The 23,901-nt window shown below is 38.5% G+C and overlaps 1 protein-coding gene across 10 annotated transcripts in view; it reads right to left on the reverse strand.

The window, feature by feature from the left end:
- The window catches only part of KLHL13 (kelch like family member 13), an 80,268-nt gene that overhangs the window by 32,486 nt on the left and 23,881 nt on the right, over positions 1-23,901 (reverse strand). The window contains exons 1-2 of one of the 10 annotated variants that reach the window (XM_038164584.1): positions 5,475-8,685; positions 4,886-4,998 (exon numbers count right to left, since the gene is read on the reverse strand). The exons of 7 other annotated variants lie outside the window; for them this stretch is intronic. In XM_038164584.1, the coding sequence (XP_038020512.1) occupies positions 4,886-4,983 (98 nt within the window). In that variant the 5' untranslated portion in view covers positions 4,984-4,998; positions 5,475-8,685. Of the gene's footprint in view, positions 1-4,885; positions 5,424-5,474; positions 8,693-23,901 lie in introns of those variants that run through there. 2 more of the 10 variants (XM_038164587.1, XM_038164585.1) reach the window with 2 other exon arrangements.

The raw sequence follows: 23,901 nt of genomic DNA on the forward strand, positions 1-23,901 counted from the left end.
ATATTGCAACACCCTGCTGTACAAGGAGAAGTGTGTAATTTTGGGGACCTGTAACCACATCATCCCCTATAAAGTCTCCCCAGAAAAAACAGCAGCCCCAGGAGACTTCATGACAAACAAGTTGGAGGTTTTTTCTCATTTTTATCAGTTTATTACAGCAATGAAATTTCACATTTCAAACTTAGAATAATCTATTGAAATACCTATTATATAAAGAGCAGAAGAAATACCAACAGGCACAAAGGAGAACTCAATACACAAAATTTATGGGATTAAAAGTAGTCTCCTTCTAGTATGATACCAGCCCCTTCTACTCCCCACTCATCCAATTCATCTTTTTGCATGTACTGTCAGATCAGTTTAAAACATATTTGAGGTGAGCTGCATATTGACTTCCAGCATATTGAAGTTTGAAATATCTAGGAAGCAATGTCATAGAATGGAAATGCTGCCAAAGACAGGAGCATGTGAATATCGTGTGGTCTGTCAAATGCTCAGGAGCCCAGCAAAAGGGTTCATTTCCTAAAAATGACCATTGAAGGCAGCAGACACACATAGGGTGGTCTCACCAAAGAGAACTAATACAGGTGGTCTGATGAATTACACACACACACCTTTTCCCATTTAAGTATACATCACTGTACAGGATAAATTCAAAGAGCTCATTGTAGAGCAAAGCAGATAGCTGGAAGAAGACACAAAAGCATTAACCTGTATAACCAATATAAGCAGCTAAAACTAATGCTGCTTACTCCAGAGTATTAAGAATTTATTATACCTTTCTGCGAAGTAACTGATTTCCATTAGAGCAAAGCATTTCCTGTCAGACAAATTTCATAACCACATGACTCAGGACAGACTATATGGTAAACCCTTTGATAACAATACATTAGGAATACCACATCTGTTTATTTCTCCTAACATTAGTCAGTTATTTATGAAAACATATGGAAAGGATAGTTTCCATTTAATACTATTCCATGTGAAAGGATAGAAGGCACTAAGATTACAAGTGGATTATTCTGAAATAAGAATTCTTTTATTTTACTTATCTGTAAAATTGGCATGCAGGTGACTAAAACCGCCTAATTGAACATTTAACTTTCTAAAAACCAGCTAAGAATATTCTTGCATGACATAACCTTAACAGAACAATCCTCTGTAAAGTGTTTTTGCAAATAGTATTTTCCTATTATTGCATTCTTTGTAGATGTTCATCATAGCACTTTTATCTCCTGAGTTTCCAAAAACATCTCTTCCATTTTATTAATGGAAGATGTGCACAATTAAAAAAAATATATATTACTGGTGTGAATAAGAAAGAATTCTTTTAGTTCTTAATGCATGAGATGTCGTGCACCATGAACAATAACTGGGACCCATTTTCCTGTATGCCTCAAAGATATTAATTCAGGACTGTCCCTCACCCTCACTGTAGTAGTGCTTTAATTCTTAACCTCTGCTTATGTCAGTCACTGTTGCTTTTTTGTTTTTAAACATTTGGCAGTCATGTTAAATAACAGCCATGATGCCATGGGACATCACTTTTTCAAATGTTATTCACTGTCTGTGCTATTCACTTTCTCCTTTCCTCTTACTCACTTGCTGAAACTGTCCCCACCTAATAGATGAAGTCACGTAGGTCTCTCTCCACATAGTCAACACAACCACAAATATGAATATGATTTGACTAGTGGTGCATAAACTTGCTGCAACAGCTTTCACAATGTTTGACAAACAGCATCTATATTCTAAACCCCAGCAAAATAAGTGCCACAAAAGAAAATGCAGCCTGACAAAGGCATGTGCATGTACCCACAGCTGCATTCCCAACTCGTGCACTCAGCCAGCTGCACTACACCTACATGTATTGGCACGTGCCAGTCTTCCAAGTCTAATAGTGCCTAATTTTCCCTAAGCAATGCCCCTGGATCTCTCCAGCCAAGGAAAAGTTCAAGATGCTTTGGATCAGCAGCAGTCAGGGAATGTGTGCCTTCCTCATCCCTTTGCTCTCTGTATTATGTGAAGAGTTACCTCTTTGCAGTCAGGATGTCCTGAAAATATCCCTAATAAATAACTGGTGGTATAGAAATCCACCACCCAAGAGGCAGCAAGTCCCTGCTGCTCCTTCCCATTGCCAGGAAAGGGGCACCAGATCCTGCAAACCAAGCAGACTTCCCAGTGACAGAACCACATCCTCACCTACAAACTCATCACACCTCAGCTTCTGCAGGTCCTCCATTTCAGGTACAGCCACAAGTTCCCCACGGCACAGAACTCTGAGATGAGCTCCTCACACTCATCTTCCTACAACCAGCAACTCCCACAAACTTCCCAAGCAGACACTGAGCTAAGCCTGCACAGCTGCAGGACAGCCATCATCCTGCAGTGGCACTTTGCACACAGGTGCTTCATCCGAGAAGCCAAACCTGCTCACAACCAGCAGTCTCAGCTTTTGAGACAAGGAAACCAAGGCAGAGTTCAGCTATCGGGTACACAGACCAAGACAACTCTAATAAAGTCTATGCATCCTGATCATCAGTCTAATCTCTAGACATGTTGCTTGTAAATTATAAGCAGGATGAAGCTTTTAAAGCTAAGGTCAACTTTATAAGAGGAACCTGAAAAACTGGGAAGTTCATTTTAAATACAAGGAAAAAAAAACAAAAACAAAAATGCTTTGAAGACCTTCCTACTTTGCATTCCAAACTACACAAAACCTCCTATTCTATAAGAGTGAGATGTCAAGTATCAAAGGGATTAAAAGCTCAATCATACCATTGTATACCCTACATCCAAAATATTTAGTAACAAAGTGCTCATCTGTGAATTCTAGAGTTTCATGACCATTTATTTTACATCATATGTGTTTTATTTCACACACCACTTATTCCTCAACCCTTTACTCAAAACAGAAGCTCTTTGCCAGTGTGCAGAGTACTACTTACAACAGAAAAGTTATAAATATAAAAAACATCAGATTATAGAAAACAGTATCAAATTTACTGTTATCTCTACAATGAAGGTAATTAATCCAATCACCTATTTTACCAGTCAACCTGAATTACAAGAGATTTTTTAATTAGTTGATTTATATTGCCTAATCAAATAGGTGCCATTTTGTAATGTTTCTCATTCTTTATAATAAAATATATTATTAATTTTAGTGTTAGATATACAAGTCCTCCTAATGCCAGGTCTGTGTGCCAATAAAGAAATGTCTCCATAAACATGGAGATACATTGACTCATTATCAAGAGATGATTAAGGCTGCTCATCACATATTTCTCATGCTCCAGATAAGCTCAGCATCATATAGTTTAAATATGATCACTAAACCTGCTCATACTTTGAACACACTGAGATAATCAGCCACACGATCCCCATCACAAAGGCTGGAGCATTCTCAGGGCTAAGATTAGCACTTTAAAGGCGACGCACAAAAGAAATGCTCCCTTTCAGCAGCAGAGACATCAGACTGGGCTAGTTCTGATTTTTCTTGCATTTAAGACTAATACAGTTTAAAAACAACAGCAGAAGATAAAACACTAATAACACTCTTTCCCTGAAATAGGTTCAAATGTCTCACAACTCTTATCATCACGATACTTTCCTTATATTTAAGTCATATTTTTAATAACTCAAAATAAGTAGAAATTTATAGGAAATAGCTTCCCTTTTGGCAGCCTTAAGTATATTTGATGCTTCCCATAAAAAGACTGAAGCACATCCACACCTTGTCATAAGATGAATTAATCTTAAAGCTCCAGCAGAGGTTTTGTACAGGCAGGTTTGCTCCCCAGCCTTTCTGCCCGAGAACAATAGTGACCATGCACATGGCGCTGGATCCTTTCAGCCCCACCGAAACAATGCCACGCTCAGCAACAATTAAAAAAAGACATTTAGAGGACCTGTGCACCTCTCTCTTACAGCATGTACCTACTGTAGCTGAAGCAAAAGCCTATCTGTAAGCAGACAATACAAGCTTACAAGTACTAATATTGTAGTTATCAGGCTGGAATTCTATCGGAAAGTAGTAGCCTTTACAGCAATTTCCAGATAGAAAAGTCACCTACACTGCTACCTGTGCATTTTAAAGCAACTCTTCCTCTTTTTGGAAGAGCTGCTTCCTTAAATAAAGGCAGAAGGAATTCGGTACCCTGAGCTTAGTAGTTTTATTTCAGAGAAGGGAAAAAAAGCCACCTGTATATGCTAACACAGAACTCACAGCAACAAAAGGTGAACAAAAGCTGCATCAGGATTTGGCAAGACAAAGGCACATTGTGAAGCTACTTTACACTGACAACCTGTATAACTACACAAGTATTCAGGTATGAATGATTCAAATTTATAAGCTTTTATTATAACTTTTTATGAAGACATTCAATTTGTATTAAGGCTAAGGCTTTAAAGAATAAAACAAGACCAAAGCAGGATGATTTCACCTCTATAAGAACTCACAGGAACAAAAGTGCAATACAATACAGCAATTGATTTCAAGCTCAATTTCCAAATGAAATAGTCAGGAGAAGGAAACGTTCACATATAAACTATATAGAAAGCCTGCCAGCCTCAAAGCTTAACTTGTCACTTCAAGATCAGCTCTACAAATTAACACCACCACAAACTTTTCAAATGAACATACACAGTATCATTACAAAAAGGGCTTAATCTGCACAATTTCTCTACGTTTCAACAAAAAGGGGAAGACTTGACACGACATCCATCAGGAAACATCCAGGATAAAATCGGGAGGGGGGGTCTAAATAGCAAACAAGATAAAATTCTGAGTGCCAATGTCATTTAATATGTATCAGGATATTTTGCCACAGGGTAGTCTCACAAAAAGAATTCCCACCTTATTATCCTCATTTCTCTCACTTACATGTATGCTGGAGAAAGTGGCGATGACCTGGATGTTTTAAGCACAGGAACTGGGAATTTCCAGATAGCAGGAGAGCTCGTTTTCCATTTCAATGGCATGTTGTCACCACGGTACTACAATAACAGTAAACAGCGTTTCCATAACAGACTACCAACTAGGACTTCCATTCCACACACTACTGACACAGCAGTGGCTGCTGCTAAGAACAAGGAAATGATTCTGCCAATGCCCTTAAACCGATGCTTCCAATCTGTAAAACAGGGCTGTAAGGCATCTCCTTTTAAATCCTGCTGTCCCCTAAAGCAATATGATGATTCTATCCTTCTAACTCAACAATAGTGCCACCTCGTTAGGGAAGCACTGACTGCAGTATATGTTAAGAAAAAAAAAGACTGCACTCTGCACACCAGCATAATGCAGCTTTATTTAATAAAAGCAGCTAATTTTTAAAGTACTGTTTCTGATGCTATTGTTCTACCTTAACAGGGACACTGCAGCACTGTACTATATTCTCTTCCTATTAACCTCATTTCTGACCAATGGAAGCAGAAAAAAAAAATGGGTTTCATATGAAAATGAAACAACATACCTACTCAGAATACACTTGTCATCCTCTGAACATTCTTCTTTTGAGCTGCAACAATACAAATGGGATATAAATCTCAGCATAGCCTTAGGCCACGGCTAATAGAGATCAGTGACTAAATTCAGCAGCCTGTTTTCCTCCTGTGCAAGCTCTGACCAAACAATACAAGAATGCCATTATGGAAAAAGCCCATTGCAAAAATCAGTCCTTCTAATCCATAGCTAGGAAGGCAAAATAAAGCAGAAATCGCTGCAGGTTTCTGCATGCTCTTCTAATAGCTTCTGGTTCAGGATGCTCTCATTTTCCTATTCTCATTTCCAAGGAGGAAGAGCAAAATCTCATGCATTTTACAACATGATATGGGAACACAAATATCACTCTGTCTTCTGCAGTAGAGAAGCAGAGACTAGCAGGCTGTTAATAGCAGTCTTTGTAGGAACGCTATCAACAATCTAATTCTCAACGCCCCCCAGCAGCTCCCAAATTGCCTCCAGAGCTGACGAAGCAGATGGGGCCACGCAGGTCCCCATCAGGGACCGCTCCGCAGCTCAGGGCTCTGCTTGGTGACCTCCCGGGGCTGACGACAGCAGGGAGCAGGGAAGGCAAGCTATTAAAAAGGGAATGGGGAATTTAATAGCATCTTATGCAGAAGCAGAGCATGTTTCTAGGGAAAAGAAGGCAGAGATTCCGCTGTACTGATTACCTTACAGGAAAAAAAATGCATCACCTCTAATGTATCACCACAGCAGACCAAATCAACACTAAGATATTTAGTCTGCAGATTTCAGAATAGTCTCTGTACAGCATGACAATTTTTCTATTCATCAGGACAGCTTAATCCTCTCATTAAAAAGCCAACACCCTGTCACGCTACTTAGCAATAAAGAATTGAACCAGGAGCTATTTCTATAAATGCCTATAAATTTATTCATTCTAGTGACATTTAACAACACCCTGATAGGGTTCTGTAACAGTGAAACATTTTAAGTTTCACTGTTACAAAATGTTTTTACAATGTAAATTCAATTTTGGGATGAAATCACCAGGGAATAATTGCTGCTCCTGATCACCATTATTGAAAATAGTTTTGGGCAAGATGTTACGAAATCCAAAGGCAAGGAATTAAAATAACACAGGACAACCTCACTCAAAACCAGGTGCACCCCTTGGACAAACAATTGAGGGCCTCTCTCCCACTTCTCTGAAGTTCTAAATTACAAATGTGCAGCATTTGTAACCCAAGCAGCAAATTTCACAGGAACTGGGATGCTGAACAGACACCACTGTGTATGACAACAGTGTTTATATGCTGTGACTATTAAGAAACAGTAGTCCTGCAAAAGCATCTAAGCATTTTAGCACAGTCATACTTCTAGCAAAAGAATTCAAGTATTTACATGCCAACAGGCAGGCTTGGCTACACACTTGGTCAATACTGTGTCCAGTCTCTAACACACACTCAACACCAGATTATTACATCATGCCAGCTCTGCACTGAAGATCTAAAGTCAGGTTGAAAGATGTTAGACAGCAGCTATTATAATCACAAAGTAAAAAAAAAAATCATTAATTTGCATTCACACACTCAGCTTTGCTTTTACATTCACCATTATACAGAAAGTGTCTTAAAATACAAAAAGCAAACACAGTTATTCCTCACACCAAGTGCAGCCAGTGCAACCAACTGGTAACTGCTTGTAAAGCCTCTGTCTCACTGCTCTACCACCCTCAAGGAGATCATCACATGTTTTATTTATTAAGAGCAGCATGACTAATTTAAAAAAAAAGAATGAGGTTAAAGACAATCAATGGACCTCTTTTTCAGAAGTATCTCCTGAAATACTCTTTTGATCAGTAAAATTAAATCCAACTCAAGCCATAAAGTCATTCCAAAGCATTGACTGACATTGAAGTCAATCCACACAGGCACAGAAATTAGAGTTATTTCTCACTTTTGACCCCAACAAGATCATTCATCCTAGAGGGCATCATGAGTCCTCAAATACCTGCTCTCCTTTGTGTGCTCCTGGTCCTACTTATTTTCCACTTACTCTACAAACAACATAAATAAAACCTTAGCAGAAATAACAATAAACAATTTTTTAAAGTACAAGAATTCCAAGCACTGCCAACCAAATCCTCTCCCAAAGTCCAGCACAAACTACTCCACCAAACAGCCCATGTACAAAATCCAGAATTGAAGGAAGTAGCACTGCCAGGTACTCTAAAAATAGGGAAATGCTTGTCACTTGCTAAAGAACAACCATGTGAGAAATGAATCACCTATCCACACATAAGGAGAAAAAAAAAAAAAAAAAATCCCATTTTCTACCTGACAGTCACAGATTGGTTGCATATTCACAAGGAAAATACTATTATTATGTATTTTATGTTTTGCATCAACTATTCCTAAGACAACAGAACATCTCAGTATATAATTCTGATATTTTAATTAAGACATCAAAATAAGATTTTAGTGGCATATTTAAATATATGGGAAAAGTAATCTGATCTCCTGGAGTGCATTGCACCACTGAATACACATTTTTCTCATATTACATAGCTTTGTCACTCATCCTCAACTGAAGGATTCTGAGGGCCAAAAGCAGCATTACACCTCTGTGCAGAATACTCCCCTTGCAGAGAAAATATTTTCCCAGTGAAGTGCTCTGAAAACATACCAACTTGGCACACAAATTGGAGATGTGCTTTAAGTTTAAAACTGAAAATCCCATGATAACTGCACAGATTAAACATAATTTTGGGACCATTTGAGGGGTTTTTCTGTAATTTTCTCACAAGCAAGTTCACATTCAAAATTAAAAGCATCTACTATTTATAACTTGCTTGAAGTTACATTCTACTTATTATCCAGTCTGCCACACATCCTTAATTCTGTGTACAAAAGATGAGAAAGTGTTTGGGGTTCAAGCAACTATTTCCATGTTCATGTTTCCAAAGCTGCACTGAGCACAGACAAGGAACTGACAGAACTTCTGCACAAAACTCAGCCACAAAGGAAAGGAACAGGTGGCCTAAGAGCAGCAAGAGTAAATAATGCCACCAAAGGCAAGATCCCAAGGTGCTGCTTTACAGAGCCGAGACATTAAGAGAGGCCAGAAGCAACTGGCTGGGGCTGAACAGCAGTGCAGCTCTGATCCCACAGAGAGAATACTGAAAAGTGCTTGCGACTAGAGAGGAAAGCATTTCCTAACCCTCTCCCCCCATCCCTGCACCTACATCCTGCTTCACTATTGACCAACAAGCAAAATTTGGCCCCAAATGAGAAGAGCAGGCACACAGCATCACACTCAGCAAGCACATGACCAAATCACACACAGAGTTCCCTTGCCAGGGCACTGATCGCAGCATCTTTTCTTCTGAAAGCTCTCCCTGATTTTCAGAGCAGGAACAGAGCTAAAACCACATCCCTTGAGACTCTCTTCCTTTTCTGGGGATATCCTCTTCCTTCCTTTGAATGCTAAGCTGCTGCCACGTTGTGTCACACACAGCAACTGTCAACACATTGTCCTCTTACAGCCCACTGTGTTCACAGTTCTGGGGCATCTGTGCATCCAACAAAACTTTTAAACCATCTCTGCATTTCCCATAAGACTTCCCTTCACAGTTGTTCAAAAAGAAGAAAAAGGCACAGGCAGAAAGCTGTACCAGAGCCCAGGCAATAAAAAACTGTTCTAGTCTGAAAGTATTTATTCTTAGCCTTCGAATGCCACCTGAATTTTTGTACGAAAACCAAGCATAATAAAAGTCAACTTCTAGAGATGTTGCTGGATTTTCATCAGTTTGCACAGACAATGAGTTTAACCTTTTTTCCTCATTCCTTAAACTGTTAAAACCAAAACTGAAAAAAATACTTAGTCAAGTGATTTGCTGTGGTTAAAAAATTGCTGTTCCACTTTAACAGTCTACTTACCTCTCTCCTTTTATTCATCTTAGGTGTCAGAGGAACTGAAAGCACTAGGTGAGAAGTAGGGTTATGCTACATCACAACTTTCTCCAGTCTTCCAAACCCTTCCTAGCATGACCTGAAAAGTCTTCTCACTTCCAGAACCTCAGGTTTCTTAAGCTTTCCAGAAAGAAAAACAGCCAAAGCTACAGTGACAGTATGATGTACATCTCCCATTTTCATCTAGAAACGTAGACAACAGAAAGGTCTTAATATTTGTGTCACAAACTATTTCCTATGGATATAGTGGTTATATAAGAGAAGATGCCAGACTCACAACAAGAAAAATACCTTTAAATGGTAGTGGTTAGACCAGTAAATGTACTCAAACTTCTGAGATTCTTTTCCTCCACACCTGTGTTCTAAAAATTCATTGATACAAAAGCATGTTTCCATTTTAAAATGTGCATTTGTTATATGATAAAATCCCTGGTTTATGATATTAGCAGTAGCAGAGCTCACTCCAAACTGAAGGCAGAAAATCAGTTTCACATAGGGAGGAATTGCTCTCATCTTTTCTATATCTTCAGACCACCAGCCTGCTGAGCTGATGCATCCTACACCACACAAGAGCATTTTGATACAGAAGACAACAAAGCAGAACCCCCAAAATCCAGCAATATATTCCCAAAGGCATGGAGCTCAAATGCAGTAATCATTTCAATATCCAAATCATTTCAGCAATTTAAATATGGCTGCAAAGGCACAATCTAGAAACTGAAGAGGAACAAATAAGGATGTGTAACATTTCTCTACAGGTTTCCAAAAAAAACTGACTGTGTGATAATTTAATTGGCCTCCTTACTCAGCTCTTTCCACTTCACATGGGTGCTTCTCATGCCTCTACCTCTGGCTTTTCAGTCTATTAAACTGCAGCTGTTCCAATTACTGGAAGAGAATAATTAAAAGATGGTCTTGACAGTACTGCCCCATATATGAGTCAGTTAATTAAAACAATTTCCTTGACCATATATCGTCAAAATATTCATACCAAAATTCATATAAAGGGAAAACAAATCTTTGCCTGAGGAGGAAGCCAAAGGAAACCACGGCAGTCACATCTGCAGTCCTCTCACAGCAGCACTGGAACATTCCCCAAATACTGAAGTACAGAAGAAGATTGGCAATATGCACCTGGCAATGCTTTTACTGAAATGGCAACTTTTCTAGAAATATCAAAAATCTTACTAAGAAATAGTCTTCAATTAATTTTTTTAAATTTCATTAAGAAGTTAGCTTTAAAACTGCTAAAGACAGTTCTGACAATTACACCTGTATTTTGACTTGCTACCTGCTATACTGTCTCAATTTATTTTTTTTTTATAACTGGGGGTAAAAAAGCCCTCAGACATGAGATGTAAGTTACAGCAGCTTTTAGAAGCAGTTGTACTGTAGACACCAAGGTGCATGTGATGGATAATAAATGGATCCATCCATCATCTCATCTCATAAATGGATCAGAGATGCTTACAAAGTAGTTACTATCAAGTAAATTTAATTCTTTTAAACTGGGATGACTGCTCATGGAACAAGGAACAATCATAAAGCATAAAGAAGCGAGATAAACTGGGTTTGCAGCCAACCCCTCCTGCTGTCAAAATGCTGTAAGTAGTGCAGGTTCCTGTCTCTATAGCAATATGCAGGGCCCTTTCTCAAACAGGAAAAAAAATCCCCAAATCTTTAAATATTAAGTTAAGCAGTCAGGGCATGTCTTATGTGTTTAACAAGAAATGCTACAGTTTTCTATCCACTCACTCAGCATTTTTTCCTATATAAATGAGGAAATTGCTGCAGTAACATTTTAGAATGCATAATTTCAGTGGAAATTATTATACATAAATATACATATGCATACTATATGTATGGGATTGTGCATATAGCATGTGTGTGCATATATATATACACACATACATACACACACACTATAGATAGATATACATTATTTCTATATATATTTGACAAATACACATTACCCTGCATCTGACAGAGCCACGTCCCTTTCCCTCCCACACACCTCAGATAGGAGGGATTCAAATTCTCACATAATTTTGAGACTACCAAAGTAAGTATATGTTCCTCAACAAACCAAAGACGCTGAGAAGGTATCATGTTGAGAAATTAGTTTCTCTATTTCACACATTCTTCAAATGCCCATAACCCTGGTCTTTGCATCATTCAAAAATTAAAAAAAAAAATCTTATAGTTTAAGTTTTAAACTTCTGAAATTATTCAGCAACAGCAAACATTAAAAAAAAACTCATGCCATGTCCTAGAAGGTCACAATCAACTATTTTTAAAACTATATAAGTAAAATAATTTTGCTCAAATCTTAAGTTAGGTTCCCAAAAACTTGCAGGAAAATGAAGACAAATGCACAAATTCAGTCTCTGCAGTATTCCTACTTTAAATATTTGGAAGCATTCATTTATTAAAATATTAAAGCCTGTCTCAGGTCTATTTGGTAACTACACAAAGTTTCAGAAATATTTCAAATATTCTGAAGAGTGTGTTTCTTACCATGAAAGTAGGGTTTATTTTATGCCACTTATGGATGTCTTGCATGTTCTTGTGTATTCTTGAAGAGAGATTTTTCTACAATTGAGGTAAGATTTGTCAAGATGCACTGTTAACTTAATTACAAGACACAGGTTATAATATTTTAAAAAATCAGCTTTGCTTGGGTAAATTACTGTTATGTAAAATTTATTAGGTAAAATAAGGTCTTGAAACACTTAGTAGGAGGTAAAACCAAAGAGAGCTAATGAAGGTTTCCAATTTTTGATCTAAGTCCATGTACTCTACTGACAGCATACCACAAAGAAGAAATGCTTTTGAATTAGCACCAATTTATTCAGAGAACTTGGCTCATCTTCCCCAGGTGATTATATTTAATAAATCAACACAGAAAACTGAATGCACAGTCACAGCAGCCAGACTGACCCTGCTGAAGATAATTGTCTGAAGCAACAGTTATTTTTATTAGGTCAAACTGTGAACTACAAAGAATTTATTTCTAAACAACTTCTCCACAGCTGTTATAGTCTGCTGGCTGCTCAATTTATTTTAGTAAAGTATGCCTAAACACATTTACACATCAGACTCAAATGCTGCAAATATATTAAACAATTTAGTAATGGAGCAGAAGCCAGGACTGAGCACCAGCCATGAACAACGTCAGTATTTCCTGCACCACAGACAGCAAACTGCAAACGACAGGTGTCATGTGTTGGGTAACATTTTTTGGAAATAAAGTGGAAGATTGTAGGCTTTTTCTTTCATTCTTGCATTATTTATGTGGAATCTGTTAGTCTTCTTGCATTCTCTAAATCCTACCATCTTTATCCACTGGAGTGTGCTTTGGTGGTCCTGCACACCTACAGAAAGTGTTCCTGATGAAAAAAGAAGAGCAGGCGTGGGGAGGCAGGAACAAAGCCTTGATTACTGATCTTGTGTGCTTCCGTAATGAATCAGTTTCATTAAAAGCCAAAAATACAAACCTTTCCTGAACACAGGAATTCCTACTGCATTGTCACCTCTGATGTCGCCACTGTGGACACTCCTGACACCTCTATCCAAAGGCCAGAATCCCTCAGGAAGACTGACAGAGAATGAGATGGAAAAGGTTTCAAGAAAGTTGCTGATGTCCAGGGTGCCAGAAATCATTGTGTGCAGCCTGGGAGCCATAGAAACTGCAGGCATGCATCTTCCAGGATGCCATGGCCACTGCACTGCAGCTGGCTGGATTCCTTCAAGGAGCCACAAAAGGGACACCCAGCTGCAATCAACTGAATTACCCACCTTCAGATACGCTGAAGCATATTAGATACAAATTTTTAGGAAACAGCAGTTTGATCTTAGAAGTTCAGCTTGCCTCCATCCAGGGACAAGTGAAAGTCTTAAGCAGCAAAAAGTTCAATTTCAAATTTGTCACTAATGTTAATTGTTTATGGCTAGTGTTAATTTCTCACATTCAGTGAGTAAAAAAATAGTGTAATTTCTTTACACCAGAAAAGGAGCTTCAGGACCACAGATCATTTCAAATAAATGCCATGAGAACAGGTGACATTAGTACCAAAAGCAGAACAGCTAACAGGCAGTGCGGGGAAAAGAGAGTTTTGTACTAAATTTTCATTGTACAATCAATGAGTGTATTCATGACACAGAATTAGCCCCATCCTAGTGGTCATCAACATTTAAAAAACACTTGCAACTTTCAAAATGCATACCTTGCTTACATTTAGATTTTTCCAGAAGACAAAAATACATGATCACAAAAACAATTCTTCATATGAATTAATTTCATTTCTTTGAAATACACCACTATGTTCTACTTCTAAATCACTAAATGTCAAAACTCCCGTGTAATAATTAAATTACAGACAGAAAATTACAAACTGCTTTCATCTTTAGCAGCTCTGAGAACATAAATTTAAGGAAAATTCCACATTTCCTCGGCAAAGTTTTGAAAATGCCAGTTAGTTATTTCAAATATATTATGGTGGGCAAACATACAAGTTATTAATTCATTTCCAAAAGCAGATTTAAAGTTTTTAAATATTCACTTAGCAGACTGGAAGAACTCTGCAATTGCAATACCCCTATTTAGTGGCAATCTGGATAATTTAGGATCAAATGAGAACACGCTGCTTTGCATAAAATAAATGTACATAGCAAGAAAGTACAAGTTGATTTTAGAAAGGCCCATAGAAGAATGGCAATTGCATTTTTAAAAACTAGGAACTATTTAAATTAAATACTTTAAAGTCTTATGATTATAAACCTTTCTTTCATAAATCTTCAGACATCTGACTCCTATTCAAAAGTGCAGTTCAGTTCTTTCACCAATGTCCATGTAGCAGCTTCTACAGGTCATTTTACCAGCACTCCACACACTCCTGACAGTTTCCTACATCTTTGTTGAGACGTGGCCACATCCCTTCACCTGGCAAAGCCTCCTTCAGAAACACAGAACAGAAAATAAATCAGTGAAGCTCAGAGGAGGAGAAGGCTGCAGAGAGGTAGGTGGGAAGCTCAGCCCAGTGAAAGCCACCACCAGCACAGCTGCACCACTTCATTCCACCCACATCATCTGGTCAGGAAAAAAAGGGTCTAAATTCTGCAAATAACTCCAGGCTCCTATGCAAATCAGTCACATCCTTCTCATCTGTGCTGCTCTAGTGAATCACAGCAGGCTCAGGAGAGATCACATTAGAGAAAAAAAATAAAGAATCAATAGATGTGAGTGGTGTAGAGGTCCTTGGGGGGAAATAGCATTGCACAGCTGTGATGCACGAAGACACAGTGCAAGAGTCAGCTAAACCAAGAAATATCTGTATTTCAGCACCTTCTGCAGCTGCAGTAGTGTACTTTTCCACAGCTGAAGATATCTTTTTGAAGCATACATAGAGAACACCAAGCAACCGTGATAACTTTGAGCTGGGACAAACCCTTCTCTGAAATAGTTCTAAGTAAAGCTGTTGTAATTCAGGGCTTTGTCTGCCAGAGGGAGCTGAAGGAAAGTGAAAAAAATCCCATGCATCTCATTCCTTCAAAAGTTTCAGGGTTGTCCTACATGTTACAATTAAGTACTCTAACGAAAAAGGGGTCTAATGTAAAATCCACCCCAGCTGTGTCTGACACAGGGCACCCCTGCACTGACACCCCACTACCAAAACCCTGCCCAGTGCCCTCGCTCTAGGAGTGACTCTCTCTGCACTGAATGGAAACAAGACCTCCATTTAAAGTGTTTTTTAATTACTTTTTGATCAACACCATAGTGGAGATGACTGCTCCAGAGACAGACTAATTAGGAAAACATCAAATGAGATGGTATCTAACACCTCCTTACACCAGCTTGACAACAAATGGAGGGCAACACTGCACAAAGACTGAGCTTCCAGTTAGAACAAGACAGATATTATCTGAAAATAGATTGTCATTAAAAGGTTCATTGGTCTTTTTTGCACACTCTTTTCACATACTGCTTCTAACACCTAATGTTGGTACACCTAAAAATCTGCCTGTGGTTAGAGGTGCTACCACACAAAACTATCATTTATATGTTACCATACCAATAATTCATTTTTTATAGCACTTGCTAAAGAGTTTAAAAGAAACAGGAATTGGTCTCATTTCGCAAATTGATAAAGCAAGCTATTTAAACAATGTTTTCATGGGAAACTGGGATTCTGTAAAACAGCTCAGGAAAGAATTTCACTGTACACATACTGGATGACCCTTTCTTCCCTCCTGCATTTTCAGGTGAACTACCTCCACCTTCAAAAACTTTACGTACAAAAACCTGCACACAACGGTTTCACAGTTAAAAAAAAAAAAAGGCAGATGGGTATACCTTTAAATAACCCTTTTAAATGCCAAGGTCTAAGCTGATCTAGCTATCCTTAGACCAAAATTTCACCAACAGCTTTAAAAGCAGCACAGCAGCATGATGTGCATTTCTTGCAATCAGAATGCTTTCAGGAAAAGCAGTTGTGCCACCTTCTGGCATTCACAAGAACTACACAGCAAGACAAATTTTCTAATACATTCCCACTTTAAATGGGGAAAAAAATCCAAAACAGTACAAACAGAAAACTCACTTTATGTATGAAAACAATGAAAAATACTACTTTTTTTAAGCTTTGGTTGATCTGTGCAACATCATAGCTAGGATTAGCTGGATTGGACTAGTTTGTACCCAGCCTTGAAGTTCCTAAGCCCATACTACCCAGGAGATAGATTTGATGATCTTACGGACCATCAAATATCCTCACTTCCAACTGAGGATATTCTGTGACACCTACTGACAAACACAACAGCCTTCCCACACATTACCTGGTCTGAGACATCAGCTATTCTGCCCCTTGGCCCATCTTAGCAGCTGCAGCAAAGAACTGGGAAAGGCAGAGAGTGAAAAGGATGAGAAAACTTGTGGAATGACTTCTGTACTAGAATCGACTTTCAGATTCGACTTGACAGCATGGAAAGCAGAGAGAAGACTAGAAATACATTCAGAGTATATAGTGTCCCAAAAAGCATGGTAAATGTGGGGTCCTTATTCACCTGCTCTCCAACACAGTAAAGAGAAAGCTTTACATGAAACCAGCAGATGTTTGGTGGAAAAAAACGAAACCGAGGAAATGTCTTCAAGAAACAATGCTGCAGCTATCCCAACAGCAGCAGCTCTTCAATAACTGTTTATTACAACACAGATTCACTGAAGCAAAGTGAGAAAAATAGTTCAAAACAGAAGTGGTTCTATCCAGGAGCCCCATAGGTGACTCCAGCAATCAAACTTCTCCACCTTACCTCCCACTCCCAAAGCATCCCTAATACTGCAGTGGGACACACACGGTTATGTAAAAACAACTATAAACCCCCCCCTCCTGTATTATACCTGGATCTATGCAATTAACTCTGTACTGATGAAAACACAAGGGAAGATGAGTTTAAGCTATGACTTCAAGACATTTTTGATGATTTCCAGTCTATGCCTTCAATATAAAATTGTTTCTAGATGTCAAATTCCCACCAACAGGTTCTGAAGCAGAAAAAGCTTCAGTGAATGAAGGCACAGAATTAGGTATGAAATAACATTAACAAATTAAGTGAATAACTGACTCCAAAGTGTATCAACTGCTACCTCAAAATCCCTCCCAAGAGAAACATTTAGTGATTCACCAATTTTAGACAATCTCTGACACAGAAAGTAGGTATTTCCGACTATAATTTTCTACTGTAACTTTGAACTACAAAGTTTAACTATATGAATTTAGAATAGAAGTTGGAAGTTTGGTGTAGGAATCAAACCCAAGACCGTGCTCAGTCACTAATGTACAAACAGCAGAAACAAGGTAAGACAGCTGAAACACAAGGACATCTATTTGCATGCTGACTTGCTCATCACACCTTCCACAAACCTCTGCATATTCTTCCAGCCATGTTTAGTCAGCTCTCTGCAGTATGTGTCCTATGGTATAATCATCTTCTGGATCTCTAAACAAAGCAAAACTTATATTAATCAAAGCTCTGCTTTGACATGTTCTTCCTAGTGCAGGATATTTTACTCATTCTGAAATTGGCAGTTTCATTTTCTGGAGATGCTGAAATTACAATTTTACCCACACAAGACAGAATGATAATATGGCAGGAGGGTATACAACACCATGAGAAATACAAAACATGATTTTCATCATAAGCAACACCATAAATCATCCTGCAAATAATATCTTACTTGCCTGAAAGATTTTACAAGAACCTCTGAAATAACTAACATAACAGCAAAGTTGCCCAATAATATTTCAAGAGAATCATGAGAGTAACTCAGACCAGGCAGAATGTGACTGCAACCACCTGAACAAAGTCTTGCTGCATATTGCACAAAGTGCTGCCAGGAAAATGCAATGCCATAATCCCACATAACTAACTGTTAAAATAATTTTTTTAAAAAGCCATGCACTAACATCAGGCATGCCTGAGCTTCTCCTGCCTCCTCATGTATCTACAGACATTTAGAACTGGAACTGAGTAGATTCCTGCAATTTACCAAAGCATTTCTTCACTCACTTGGAACACTGCTTCTAAATTTCAAACCCTATACTGAAAGCAGCATTGGTGAATAGAGATTCAAAGGCAATCTCAAAGGAGCTCAGTACTTTCATGACAGTAAAATCCTTGAGAGCTGAAGCTTTGGAGGCCTTTGAACAGCCTATACTGAAAACATGAAAAGAAGGGAAGATTAATTCTGGGGACACGTGGGAAATCACTGCTGAGACAAACATACATTACTCCAAAAGCACAGGATACAGCAGGCAGATTAGGAAGGGAGGAAGGCAGGAAGGCAGGGCAGTAAACCAGATATTTATTGAGTAGGGTCAGTACTGAACTCAAAGCAAAATGCAGTTGGTAGCTTAAGATAAGATGAACATTTGCCACAAGAGTTTCTGTAAACACTGAAATAAAAACTATTCAGTGAATAATAAACCTCTGCAGGGAAAACAAGAGTTACAGCAACTGTGAACTCAGGAGGTTTACATAAACACTGTTACAGAAGACTGTTCTTTCTTTAGTGCTTCTCATCAAATTTCTGTGAACTTATATTCTGGCTCATATCCTGAATCAAGCAACAACATGCACAAACATACCTTCTTCTGTTTGAGTCTTTCACTAAAGTAGAAATATAAGCAAACTACCAACACCTTGCTGTCCAAAAAGCAGCTGCTGGGGAGAAATTTCTAAAACAAGACAAAGTTTTGCTGGATGTTGAAATAAATGTCCATTCAGGGACATTTTTTTGCTGTGGGAGAGGGGGTGTACAGATGGAACTAATCAAAGACTGATTTATTTAAAGGAAAAGGTCTATTTGAAGACTACCAAGTATTTTAAATAATTACATTCAATAAATAGTTAAGAAGATTTTCAGAATTTTCAGTCATTGTATCAGGCGCCTGTGTGTAAATAACTAAATGCAGGATTTGTAGATAAGCAGCCTATTTATAATTGTCTTTTATCAACACCCTAGAACAACGCACAAGGCCCAGTGTGACTAAGCTTTTACTTCAGGGCTCTAATCTGATGAAAGTCTACAAAATCCAAAGGGCAAAAGTAAAATTAACTAAAATTATTGAGCCTTAGCCTTCTGGTGTTGAATGTACAAATTCTTTTTCACAGCAAATTCCAGCAATGTGATTCAGTTCATTTACCCTGCTCCCGAGCTCTGCATCTAACCCAGTTAAGTGGCTGGAGAACAAGGCCATTCCTGTTCTCCAGCAGAGCTGCTCATTTCTCCTGAAGCATGGACAGCACAGGGATAGCTGCTCCCACTGCACAACAAGCCAGCAGCATCACATAATTACTCCTCACCAGCCCGAGCCTCTGCCACACCCCAGTGCAGAGCAGCAATGAAAAGGATTTCCGGCTGCCAATGACAGACCAGTGATGTCCTGGCCATGGCCCTGAGCAAAGCCCAACACAGACAACCATGTACTTTGCTGCGTGGGCCAAGCTCTAATTATCTGCAAACAGAACTGAACAGAGTCACATTGGCGCTCTAATTACCAGGAGACAGAACAAGAGAGGGGAAAACCTGGCTGTGGGAGCACAGAGGAACCCAGACAAAGGCAAAGATGCTGCTCCAGCTGGGAGAGAGCAGCTTGACAAAGGCTGCAAGCTCTGCTGCAGCTCTGGTGTTCCGCTTCACTCCCACACTGCTCTGACTCACCCAAGTCACATCCATTTCAGCAACAGCAAACATAGCTTTGCTCCTTGTCCAGCTGGGCTTCTGAGGGACTTGCTGACTTGGTACATGACCTCTGAGCTCTTTGGGACAACAGAAGCAAAATGAGATTTAACACGTTCTCCTCAAATTACGTTTCCTCCTGGATCCTTGGTTGATCCACCTCCACCTACGTGGCTGTCAGCTTAGATTCAACCACCCTGTAACAGGTGAGCTGGAGCAGAAGAATGAAAGCAGAATTCAGGAATTTGGAACAGGGTGGTTGCATGCTGGAAATGTTTGGAATCCAACATTGTGGAGCTGGATGTGAAAACATAGCTTGGGAAAATGGAAGGAGATTAGCAAGATGCTCAAGTTTCAGCAATGCCATAGGAAGGTCAGGCATAAATATACACACAATATTGTGACAAGGCAGAAGAGCAGCAGCTAGAGCTGTAGGTTTTCTGTGACAGACATGGGTATTTAAACAGTGCACTGTTATGTTCCATTGTTAAATTTGCTATTATCTGCAGGAATCGTACTGATGTCTGGATTTCAGAGTGTTTATTTATGGGATTAGAAGTCACCAGGCTGTAGAACACACTGTTTGAAAAACTGAGCTGTTTCCCCAAACAGCCTTTGCTGGTCCTGCAGGATACTTGTGTAATACCTCTGAAGATCACATGAAAACTTAATAGTTGCTTCAACTTTCATTCTCCAGGACTGGACATTAATGCAAATATAACCCAATACTTCTCATTATTACAAGTTGTCCTTAACAACCTTAGTCAGCTTAAAGTGCAACTCATTAAAACAGATCAGTTTCAGATGCAAAACTGATCTCCCCATACAATGAACACAAGCAAGACTGTTTTTCCAGCACAGTCTCCACCACTGTGTGATTATTTTCCAAGATATGACTGATTTTGCATCCAAGTGAACTGCAACCTGAATCAGAGACACACCAGATGTCCCATGACAATGGAATAATGGGAAATATATTACCATATACATGCACATAGGAGCATACACAGGCAGAACACCTCTAGCTTAAAAATACAGTGGAATGTACACATAGGAGGTTTTTGATTGGCTGGGTTTTATAGTGCAAGGAGGGTTTTGTGTTCAGGTGTAGGGAGTTTTTCTGTTCAAATAAGGCAAAAATATAGACATCCTTCAGTTGTTTTGGGGTGAGGCATGGTTTCTTTCGTTTGTTTTAAATGTAGAAAGCACCAAACTATTTGGTAACCACGAAGAAAGGGACACTTCTCTTTTCAAAATTAGGTCACTTCTGTTAACAGCAAAATTAAATAAAACAGATCAGACACACTCAAAGAAAAGTTCTCTTTATTTTTTCCCCTTCCCTTTATGAATTGCAGATAACGTAATTCTTCCATTTTGATTAAACGGAGGGACATGGATTAGAGCTAAACTTTAGCACCAAAAGAATTTTCTGTGAGTAAGCAATTGAGACAGCATTGTTGCTTTTCAAGATTACAACTTTTATTTCCAAAGTGTTAATTTGGATGATCAGCTGCTAGCTAAGGCAGATTAAACTGCGTATTAAAATGACTCATTTTTGAAACAACAGGGGTAATTTTTGAATGTTTTGTAAATTATCAATTCAAGAACTATGCCAGTCTCTACCCCAAAGTGATATACACAGTTTAAATATAAGATCACAATCAACAAATTACATGCAGACAAACAAATACCATACTCTCAAAGGGACAATGCTATACACACTATGGATATAGATTATTTTATATTTAGGACTTTAAAGCACCTTATCATAAGCACAAAATTGCTTTGGTTAAAGCCCTTCTTTTTAACTTGATGCATTCAAACAAACAGCAAACAGAGCAGGGAAACAATTACTCATAACCCTACAACCACCAGTCAGCAGGAGAACAACTACAACCAGCAGACACCCACCCACCCAAGTGACAGAAGACAGAGGGAGGAAAGAGAAGGGAAAGTGACAATCAGCATGAGATTACACTACACTGCTAACAAGTGGCATCAGACCTTGCCAAAGTCAGCTTTTCAGAAAAAAACCTGCTTACAGTATGTTGAACATCCTACAAGCCAGCCAGACCTTCCAAGCAGCAAGGGCAGTTTGCAAGCTCACCTATCCCAGTAAAAGCAGCTGCTGACCTCCTTTAATGAAATATGAACTATCTTAGATCCACGCCTCCCACATGAAGTTCAAGTTGCAAACAGTTCATGTGCAAAAGGCACTGGCTTACAATCCATACCCTAAAGCTGCACTTGGACAGATGGCAGGACCCCCAGCCATGTCTAGAGGAAACTGAACTGCATTTAACACAGAAACATACCCAAACCAAAACCCAGCTTTTAAATATGAAAGAGAATGTTTCTGCTTTGAACCACTGTTCTTTCTTCATGAAAAAAATAAAAAATTAACAGGAACACACCTGTGTCATGTTTCAATAAATTCATTAAGCCTGGGTGTTAATTTCTAGTCACAGAAGAGGAACTTTGGCTTTTTTATCAAACATTCCATCAAAGAAAACATTATTTTTACCTAGCCAATCTTGAAAAAAATTACAGATACTTTCTTTTAATGCAAGTCAACGCTAAAGGTGCGAGTATTCACTCTACTAATCTTTAAGTCATTTTAGTGGTTGGTTGAAAACAAAGGTTATTTGGAGAGCTAAAAGCATTTACAGGAGAAAAACTTTTTACTGAAGAGGTTAATTCTTCCACTGAGATTAAGAAACCTTTACCCCTTAACAAGCATAAACACTGTCACACACACCATACTGAGACCAGATGTAACAAAAACAAGTGTCCAATAAATACAGTAAGAAGTTTGCCATATCCTTAAAAAAAATCCACTGTTTTTTTTTCTAGCTCTTTATCTTCTAATTCTTACATGTATATATTAAAAAAGGCTTCACATCACAATGCCAACATTCACATTTTGAATGGCAATGAACTTCTAAAGTATTCAAGTGCACATGCCTGGGAATAAAGGACAATCATGAACCTAGTGAGGACTGAAAGCACTTATAACATCACTGCTATGAACACAGAGATGTGTTCATCTGCTAAATAAAATGAAGTACAAAAGAGTAACTTGAAGGAAATAGGACTGAGTAGGTACTAGTTGGGATTACTAGAGACTGGAAGCTTTCAGAGATGGAGAGAACACATACATAAGAACTCTGGTCTAAGGAAAGCTTTTATAATTTTTTTCTTCAGAGTTTCATAGAATTATTCATGAAAGAGCCATTTTGCACACTAAGCAGAAACATGACTGACCAAAACACTGCTAAGAGGTTTTGTGCACTCAGAGTGCAAGTTTGAAAAGTGAAACTTGAGACTGAATATGCTCAAGTCACCATAAATGCATCCAGCAGACAAAAGGCACTTGTGTGCCTGTTTCGGAGGGAAAAAAAAAAGAAAAGAAAGGCAGAAAATATATTGCATCTAATCCAAGATCAAACCTATAAGGAAAAATCCCCCCGGAAGCAGTGAGCAGCATACCAATGAGTTTGGTCATTCTTCAAGACTGATTCAGCTGCTGCCAAAACATAACTTCAGTAATTTAAACTGTTGTCCTATGAGTTATCTATTTAGACTGAGACAAAAGTACACTAAATCAGCCACTGAAACTACAGAATCTATTAAGATTTCTTTGGTCCTAACTTGCTAAAAGAAGGTTGCTTAATGTCAAACATGCCTTGGAACAGAAATAATTGAGCATTTATTCTTAAGATGAATGCTCAAAACAGTTTTATTAATCCAGTTAAATGAAAGGTTTAAAATGCCATTAGCAATCCAAAGGGAAAAAAGTGGAAGTCTTAAATGGCATTAACAGAAAATCCTAGTCATGAATGATGCCTCTCGCTGCAGCCATAGTTTCAATCACCTATAAAGGAAAATAAACCCTACCAACATACTGACACACTCATAGCCAGGCTGTTACATTTCGTACAGTGGTGAGGAAAGGCACATGATGGATCCCTGTCACTTTCTCAGGCAAACACTAAATCAAAAGTATCACTCCTGGCAGGATGTAAAGTTCCTTTACAAAGTAGTGTCAGAAACTGTTTTGCCAGCAGCACATTTCATCATAAACTTATGACCCCTAATCTTACCTTTTCCATGTAAGTATGATGTCCTTATTCAATTGCAAAATACACGAAAACTAATAAAGTTATTTATATTTGAGCATGCAGCTCAAAAAATTTCTACAGAAACATACTGCACTACAAAAATAA

The sequence above is a fragment of the Motacilla alba genome, chromosome 4A (assembly GCF_015832195.1).
Source record: "Motacilla alba alba isolate MOTALB_02 chromosome 4A, Motacilla_alba_V1.0_pri, whole genome shotgun sequence".
Taxonomy (NCBI): domain Eukaryota; kingdom Metazoa; phylum Chordata; class Aves; order Passeriformes; family Motacillidae; genus Motacilla; species Motacilla alba.